The sequence below is a fragment of the Pituophis catenifer genome, unplaced genomic scaffold (assembly GCF_029215685.1).
Source record: "Pituophis catenifer annectens isolate HBS135680 unplaced genomic scaffold, rPitCat1.0.hap2 SCAF_13, whole genome shotgun sequence".
Taxonomy (NCBI): Eukaryota; Metazoa; Chordata; class Lepidosauria; order Squamata; family Colubridae; genus Pituophis; species Pituophis catenifer.
This window is the reverse complement of record NW_027256893.1, coordinates 23,271,795-23,281,268: the sequence shown is the minus strand read 5'-3', so window position 1 is coordinate 23,281,268 and position 9,474 is coordinate 23,271,795. Positions and strand designations below refer to the sequence as shown.

Here is a 9,474-nt window from a genome sequence, read left to right as displayed (position 1 = left end):
GAGAAGAGCCTCATGCTGGGAACGATGGAGGGCAAAAGAAGAAAGGGACGGCAGAGAACGAGGTGGCTGGATGGAGTCACTGAAGCAGTCGGTGTGAACTTAAATGGACTCCAGGGGATAGTAGAGGACAGGAAGGCCTGGAGGAACGTTGTCCAGGGGGTCATGATGGGTCAGACACGACTTCGCAAACTAACAACTTACCTGACATTTAGAGAGGCAGGGAGAAAGCCAGAAAATCAAATCTGCAGCGGAGACACAAGAACAAAATCCTATTACAAATATTAAGCATAGGGGAGATACTTTTTGGCAGGGCTAATTGCTGTCACAGAAGGGAGACCAGAGATTCAGGCTTTAGAATTATCTTGACACATCCCAAAGTCCTTTGACTTTGCAGCCTGCAGTTTTGAGAGCGAGTCACTGAAATTCACTTTAAAATGCATTAATTCAGCTGTCCCTGTACAGTAATTTGAAAAGAAATCTAATTTAGAGCAGGCTTCCCATTTTTAGAACAGTAGGAAATAGCATCAATTGCCAAACTCTAGCTGAAGGTATTCATTTGTAAGTATTGGACAAAGGAAGATAGATGGATGGATGGATGGATGGATGGATGGATGGATGGATAGAGATAGATAGATAGATAGATAGATAGATAGATAGATAGATAGATAGATAGATGATAGAGGAATGGAGGGATAGATAGAGGGATGGGGAAGGAGGGATAAATAGGGAGATAGATAAGTATTGGACAAAGGAAGATGGATGGATGAATGGATGGATAGATAGATAGATAGATAGATAGATAGATAGATAGATAGATAGATAGATGATAGAGGAATGGAGGGATAGATAGAGGGATGGGGAGGGAGGGATAGATAGGGAGATAGATAGATAGATAGATAGATAGATAGATAGATAGATAGATAGATAGATAGATAATAAGTAGATAGATAACAAGACAACTTTTAACAGGCTGCCCATCTCAACTTGGTGATACCTTTGCCTAAAAGATACATAAAACCCCTGTATTTTTTATACATTTCTTGCAAATGTATGCTTCTTCCTGCTACTTTCCAAAAACATGCACATTTCCGAAGCCATTTATCAGATCTCCTCCTCACACCCCTGCAAGCTGACCCTTTCAGCATCTTTTTTTGGGGGGATGTTGAAATCAGCTCCATGCCAACCCCAGTCACACCTTTGTGCTGGAAAAAGAACCTTGTGACCGACTTCGGGGGGGCTCTCAGGTTTTCGCCGCCCCAGACGAGCGAAATCATCCGGAAGAACTTCCCTTGGCCTGAGACTTTGCCTCTCTTTAATTAGTCGGCCGTCGTGTTCTACATTCTGCTTGATGTCATTAAGCATGAGAAAACTTTCTCCGCTCCAATAACTTTTCATGACATCCCCTAACCTTGCCATCCATCACTGGGGGCGGGAGAGGGAGGAGGGAGACAAAGCTGTAACGAAGCAAGTCGGATTTCGATGTTCGTTAGTTTTAGCCCGCTCAGCAGGCCTAAAACGAAAATCCAGACGCTTGCTTTCCAAACACATTATCCATAGGGCAAACCGGCTGTTTCCCAGTCTGTTACACACAGCCAATTAATTATTTTTGGCTTTAGTCAAATTATTTTTGGCTTTCCTCCAACCTTCTACCCCAACCTCTTTCTCCCCCCCTCCCTTTCTCATTTTGAGGCTATAGATTTGCTAAAAACCCCAGTCCAGATTGCTGGGAGCTGTTGATTTGTAATGATTTGTCCCGTTGGTTAATGATCTCCCAACCATTTGATCTTTGTCTGAAAGTTTGCCCCGAATGAATCTGGGTCTCCGGACGTGGAGTTATGCTCCCTCTCTTCCTAACCACCAACCAGTGGTGGGTTTCAAATTTTTTTACTACCGGTTCTGTAGGCGTGGCTTGGTTGGCGTGGCAGGGGAAGAATACTGCAAAATCTCCATTCCCTCCCCACTCCAGGGGAAGGTTACTGCAAAATCCCCAATCAGCTGGGACTCAGGAGGCAGAGAATAAATGGGGGCGGGGCCAGTCAGAATTTTTACTACCGGTTCTCCAAATTACTCAAAATTTCCACTACCGGTTCTCAAAACGAGCATATGTAGTTGAATTATATGTTCTGTTTTCTTCTGAAACTTTTCTTTTCTTGGATTTATCCATGGTTGGCCTACCAGGGGTTGAAAAGCTCAATAAATCACGTGCTGGCGTGTGTCGCACATTGGCGGTTGTGACGCATATTTTGAATGACAGGGAGCCACAGCGGAGGGGTGAAAGAGCCATATGCGGCTCCAGAGCCGCAGGTTGCTGACCCCTGGTTTAGCACAGAGTAAATGAAACCGTTTCCAGAGCGTGCTAAACTTAAGTTAGAAAAGGACTGGCATCACACTTTCTCAAAGTCACGTTTTTCTTGACCAGGGTTTGGTGAATAAACCACAATTGACTTGGTTCACCCATGCTTGTCCAAAAATCAAGGCAATCAGCAGTGCAAACACCAAACCAGATTTAAAGAGTCCATTGACTGTTGCTTTGCTGTGAGGCGGGTGGCATATACCATTTAACAAACAACATGAAATAAAACAAAATTAGAACATTGTGACCAGCTAGGTGCTACAGTGGAAAACCTGACATTTGTCACTGTCCCAGTCTGAATGGAATATTATTCCAGTGAGATTTTTTAAATGTGAATTTGGACCATTCCCCAAATTTGAACAGGATGCAATGTTTGATCAATTGTTTCTCCGGTTTATTATTTCCAAGATGATGTCACGGAGAAAAACTGCGTACAATAAAGTCTTAAAATAAGGAATGTTTTCTTTGGGCATAACACCAGCCAACGGAAATTATGGAAGTAACCACATTTTACAAAAAGGAAACAAAAAGTTACCAGATTTTAACAGTTTTCATTTTTAGTACACTAAATATTGATAAATAAAACCCATATAAAAAATACCTCTTTTGGGGTCCTTCGTAATTTGTAAAAGTGGGAAGGGTTGCAGAGAGAAAAAAAGTTTAAGAAACAGAGCATGTATTTAGAGTAGTTTTATGCCAGTCTCTGTGTAATCTTTTCCCCAAATTCTTCCACTGCAATTGTTTCTTTTTACGTCCATGTTTGTCCTCAAAATATACAACAGAATGATGTGTTTAAACTTTGTGTGGTCTAGTCTAATAAACATGGACTGCTTTCAAGCATCAAAATTTGAAAGTTTATTAATTGAAGTTGAGTGTATCCCATAGATTGGAAGTAATCCATTATTGGCTCCACACAAACGTTTAATTCTCCTGATTTTCATGCACCTAGAACCATATTGTTTAATTTTTATTCTGCATTTTATATTTATATATACACACACGTGTGTGTGTGTGTGTGTGTATAAATCTAATTTTATATATACACACACAGATACCCAGAGTTGAATGACTTTTTATATTTAAATTTATTGCCAAACTAGTTCAACCAGGCAATCTCTTTCATATAAGGAGATATATAGATCCTAAGCCTATCTTTATATCTCATATAAAGATAGGGTTAGTCTGGAAGGGAAAAGGCTGTGGACTACAATACCCATGATCCCATTCTCTTGCTATTATATTAATACCTCACCCCAAGTGCACCAGCATGCCTACCATCCCTGTCCTAATATTCCTTTTTACTTACTCTTTTCATGTATTCAAATTATGTTTGTACTTTTACCTCTTATATATGCTTGACAAATAAATTTATGATATGATATGATATGATATATGATATGTTGACTGAGGTTGATGGGAGCTGTAGTCCAAAACCAGTGCTTTGCTTGGAACTCTGGGACAACAGGGTCAAAAAAAATCCTCTTGGCAGAGCACTATGATCATTGGAGTCCAACATCCCTCCCATTGCAAGTTTGATGGGAGGGAAATACACTGTGCCCAAACTGAAACTGCATTTCCCAGAATGCTCCTGCAACTGTTTAGTCACGTGACAGCACGGCTGACTGGCCAAGTACCCCCCCAGTCGAACTACTGAAAGGGCACTTCCGGTCACTGGCCCAGTGCAATAGAGGCGCAAAGGGCTAGAGCGCCCCCGCCCCTTGGTTCAAGGCGGAACCCTTCGCTGGGATTACAATTCACATCATCCCCAGAGACACAGCGGTGCGGGGGTTCAGGTCCTTATGCTCCCCCACCACCACCATCCCCGGGTCAGTGAAGAAAGCCTAAAAGGCCCGCGAGCGTCCCCGACCGGAGAAAGCACTTCATTTCCCACAATGCAACTCTCGGGCCTCGCTCTCGCGAGACTCGGCGAGAGGTCCGCGGTTGGGCCGGCGTTCTCGCGGAGGAGGCCAGAAGCGCCTGGGAGTCGGGCCTGGACAGGTGACCGGGAGGCGAAGCAACCGCAGCGGACCGACATGGCGGAGACGGACCCCAAGACCGTGCAGGACCTCACGGCCGTGGTGAGCGGCCTCGGCGCGGACGGAAAAGCGGACCTCCCGGTCGCCGGGGAGCCTGGGGTGGGGTTGGGAAGGGGGGGGGAAATGAGAGGGAGGAGTTGCCATGGCGACGGGTGAGGGGCGGTGGCAACGTTGCTAGGGAACCGGGCGCGGCCGTTGGGGTCGCCCTGGATACGGCGGGAGGCGATGCGCTTCGGGGGCGGGCGGTCTCCGTTGCCGTGGAAACGGAGGTGGGGATGCTCAAAAGAGCGTCTCCATTTATAGCCAGGGTTTGCGTTCACACAGCCAACTCGGGTTAAGAGCCTCCCGGGTTGATGCGGGTTGTGGGAATGCGGCCTTTGCCTTTCTCCAAGGTTGTCCTTCGCCTGGGTGAGTGGGGGGGCTTCGAGGGGGGAGTCTCTTTTTTTTGGCCCAGAGTTTGGGGCCAGGCCTCTTCCCACTTGCAAGGGAAGCCAGTGGTACCCAGTTGAGTTTTGTAATGGGTGTGTGTGTGTGTACTTTCTTGCTTAAAAACCAAATTCTTTTTTTTCCCCTCCACCCCCCCCCCCCCAAAAAAAAAATCAGGTGCAGACCCTCCTGCAACAAATGCAGGACAAGTTCCAGATCATGTCGGACCAAATCATTGGCAGGAATATCCTTTTGAGCCTGGAAGTAAAAAGAAGCCAAGATCAGGAAGATTTTCACCACATGGTTTCCTTGGGCCAGACTCCCCATGTGTGGGGACTGACACACACACACACACACACACACACACACACACACACACACACACACTCTGAAGCAAAGCCACACAGCCCTGTGACAATTGCACGGGAATAATATCACGCATGTGCTTCTGTTTCATTCTCTCTTTTTAATAAAGTCCTCTCCAGCATTAGGAGAGGATGAGTGTCCCCGATCGCACTTCCCAAATGTGCTGTCCAAAGGTTGTACAGCTTTAGCACTCGGTGTGCAAATGTCGGGCATGGAGATTCTCCGCCATCCAGGTGACGGTTGTCCCAAAGGTGCTTATTTTTCCCCCAAGAGGCAAGTGGACTTTCTGTTTTTTCTTTGAAGACGTTTCGCATTTCATCCAAGAAGCTTCTTCAGCTTTCCATTCCCCACCATCCAATCAGAGCTGAAGAAGTTTCTTGGATGAGAAGCGAAATGTCTTCAAAGAAAAACCAGAAAGTCCACTTGCCTCTTGGGGAAAAAAAAAACACCTTTGGGACAAATGTCGGACACTTTCTCCTTTTAAATGCACATAAACCGAAGAAACTTGCTATATGTATGTGCAGGTGCTCCTCGCTTAACAATTGCAAATCCGTGACTAAGCAGTGTGGTCATTAAAAGTGTGAGGTCGTGGCCACACTGACTTTCAATGTCACTTCTGCTTGAGGTTGTTAGGCGGATCACTGCATATCATTAAGCGCAACGCCACCTGTCTTGTGACTTCCTGCTGGCTTCCCCATTGGCTTGCTAAAATGGCAGTCGTGTTTGGGGGTGGGAATGCTGTGATCTAGGGTCAAAAGGGGGTGGTGGTGTTCCCTTCAATTTCATTTCTCTAGGTGGTTTTTTCCTTAACTCGGGTTCACTTGACGACATGAGCTGCCGCATTGACGACCTGGAGAAGAACATCGCGGATCTCATGACCCAGGCTGGAGTGGAGGAACTGGAAGGAGGAGAAAACAAGGCAGCCACCACCAAGACTTCAAGTGAGCTGAAATTACTTGATGTTCCTGCAGATTAAATGGGGTGGGAGGACTGAGATGGCTCTCAGCTGCTGGGTTGGGATCACCAATCTTTTACATTATTTTTCACCTACTTCAATAATTTGTAAGCTGCCCGGAGTCACTTTAACAGATTAACAGAGTTGGAAGAGATCTTGCAGGTCATCTAGTCCAACCCCTCGCCCAAGCAGGACACCCTGCACCATTTGTGACAAATGGCAGTCCAATCTCTTCTTGAAAGTCTCAAGTGATGAAGCTGCCACAACTTCCGAAGGCAGCTTCTGTTCCATTGGTTGATTGTTCTCACTGTCAGAAAAATTCCTCCTTTTTTCTAGGTTGAATCTCTCCATGTTCAGTTTCCATCCATTATTCCTTGTCTGGCCTTCAGCTTGACCCCCTCCTCTCTGTAGCAGCCCCTCAAACATTGGAACATGGCTATCGTGTCTCCCCTGGTCCTTCTCTTCACTCTTCACAGTGTCAGTGATACTATCTAACAATCTCATCCTCTGCTGTCCCTTTCTCCTTTTGCCTTCCATCTTTCCCAACATCAGGGTCTTACTCTCTCATAAACAGGGTTAAAAATCTCCCCTGGTCCTTCACTAGACTAGCCATGCCCAGTTCCTGTAACCGTTCATCGTATGTTTTAGCCTCCAGTCCCCTAAGCATCTCTGCACTATTTCTACAGTCTCAACATATTTTTTATAGTGTGGTGACCAAAACTGGATGCAGTATTCTAGGTGTGGTGTTACTAAGGCTTTATAACGTGGTATTAGTACTGAACTTGAACTTGATTGCATTCCTCTGTTAATGCAATTTAGGATTGCATTGGCTTTTTTGTCTGCCGCTGCACACCTTGTAACAGACATGGACGGCACAGGAATTTAATAAATATATAGGTTCTCAGCCTGCATGTGATATTATACAGATAGTCCTTAACTTCCACCTGTAAGTTACAACAGACCCTTCCCCCCACAAAAGCTACTTGCAACCTGGTTTCAAAGTTATGATGTTGCCCCCTCCTCCCCTGTGGTCATATAACTGACTACATTTTGGGTGCTCAACAATTGACCCTCATTTATGGCCGTTTGCAACACCTTGCCATGGGTTCATTTAAGGACGGTGGCTTTCACTTAACAATCATTGCAGAAAAGATGGTAAAAACACATCCGGTCAGGACATAACTGTACAAGCTGTCAAAAATTACAACCATAATTGCCAGGCTCAATTACACTAGTAAGTCAAGGGTTATTTGTTTTATTTGCTTATAAGAGGAGGGAAAAGTAGAGAGTTGCGCACACTTAAAAGTGAACAAAAATTGGTCTAGAAATGTCAATAAGTACTGACTGGGCTTTTTAAGTGCCTGAATGAGGTAAATGTCCCACTTATATCTTTTTTAGGAGGATGCAACCTTTTAAAATTTCACTTAGGAATGTGACTGGTTTTTCTTCTGACAATCTTTACTAATTGTTCTACCTTTCTCTCAACAGCCTGCCAATAATCTATGATGGTCACAGAAAAGAGACATTTTTACAAGCCTAGACTGGTTTCCAGACACCATTTTTTGTTTTCTTTTATTTTTCCAACGACTAGTGTGTAAAAACGTTTTTCTACGGCTGTAGAACTTGTGTTCTTAATGTACCTTGTATAACTAGATTTGGAACAGTTTCTATTCTGACTTCTTGTGCATTGTGAGTTTCACACACTTTTTGGAATTGAGATGTTCTATACTAATTTTAATTATTAAAACATAATTTGATAGCTTGATGAGTCAACTATAGTGCTAATGCTATAAAAGTGGACTTTTGTGAATTTGGATGTTAAAAACGTTCCTTTTCCTGGTTCCTTTTTTGTAATTCCTTTTACATAGTGGGTCGAAAATGTTGTGCTTTCTGTCAGCCTATTCTGTGCACAAGGATGAAAATGTGTTGTGCGTCATTTACAGATCTCTTACTCTATTAGTAATAAGTTTAACGTAGGAAACAATCCATTTTGGATCCCTTGAGCTGTAACTCTTCTTCATTTTCTATTATTGATTTGAGGACGTTGATAATTGAAAAATTTGAATGGTTAATCATTTTGAAGTAAATTGTCAATAATATTGGCATGGTAGCAGTATTTTGTTATTGGCTGGGTACCCCTTAAGCAGGACTATTGATAGTTCTAACCATGGAGACCAGTTCCTTGGATTTATAATAAAATGCACATTTTCTTTCAAAGATGACCAGTAGGCTTCTGTCCTTGGAGTGCCAGTTGGCTTTTACATATCGGTAGCTGCAAAATGACTGCTTAGGTGCATCTAATATTGAAGCTGTTCTAATGCCCGAAATGTGACTTTATAAAATCACGGCTGAAAATGCGCTTTTGGTTCTGTGGTGTCCAAATAAAATCTCCCTCTGATGGCTTTAGTAATCGTTGAAGAGGGAAGTCTAGTATTTTTTAATCCAGAGTTCGATGGAATTGTGATAAGTGTGTGCAGCAATGGAGGTTGATCCCATTGGGGTCGCCATCCTAAACCTCAGGAACATGTGTAGTTTTAGCTCAAGATAAAGATGGACAATTGTTGTAAACATGCTAAAATTCTCCCTCAAGTTACTCTGTGCAGCCTTCTTACAGAAAAGTCTTGTGTTTGGAGTGCTAAACCGCTGAGGACATGAGTGGATTAGAGCATTACTGCCTAGCTCCTAAAGCTGCAGAATAAACTTGCCAGAGCTCAGAAGGGACCCTTTCCTGGGTGTGTTTGTTTCAGAAATAGGTTAGGAGCATTAAAAAAAATGAACGGTGGGTCTTTTGCTCCATTGTGTAGATCTCGTTGGGGTGGAAATAAGACATTTTCCTTGATTCCTTGATTCGGGACTCTGTTCTTCCTTCCAAGTTTGGGTCTTTAGCTGTTTTATGCCCTCTGGTGTGTGTGTTTGTTCCTTTGTACACCGGCAGGGGCTGAACAAACAAGTTTGCCGTATCTTGTGCTTGATCCCACAAAAATACGGAAAGAAAACTGTATCCCTAAAGAATAGAATAGAATAACAAAGATTTGGAAGGGACCTTGGAGGTCTTCTAATCCAACCCCTTGCTTAGGCAGGAAACCTTATAGCATTTCAGACAAATGGTTGTCTAATCTCTTCTTAAAAACTTCCAGTTGTTGGAGAATTCACAACTTCTGGAGGTAAGTTGTTCCACTGATTAATTGTTCTAACTGCCAGGAAATTCCTCCTTCCTTTTAGGTTGCTTTTCTCCTTGATTCCTGTTCCTTTAATAGGTAGTCATGGGTCTGCTCTGAGAGAAATGTGAACAGCAAATTTCCTGGGTTGCATGGGAAAAATGTTACAGGGATAATTGG

General features: G+C 43.6%; 1 protein-coding gene across 1 annotated transcript; it reads left to right on the top strand.

The window, feature by feature from the left end:
* The first annotated feature begins 4,246 nt into the window (after positions 1 to 4,246).
* HSBP1 (heat shock factor binding protein 1) lies at positions 4,247 to 7,895 on the top strand. The gene is made up of 4 exons (XM_070953040.1): positions 4,247 to 4,431; positions 4,993 to 5,059; positions 6,003 to 6,122; positions 7,625 to 7,895. The coding sequence occupies exons 1-4, from the start codon at positions 4,387 to 4,389 to the stop codon at positions 7,633 to 7,635; spliced, it is 243 nt and encodes an 80-aa protein (XP_070809141.1). The 5' UTR covers positions 4,247 to 4,386; the 3' UTR covers positions 7,636 to 7,895.
* Positions 7,896 to 9,474: the final 1,579 nt, after the last annotated feature.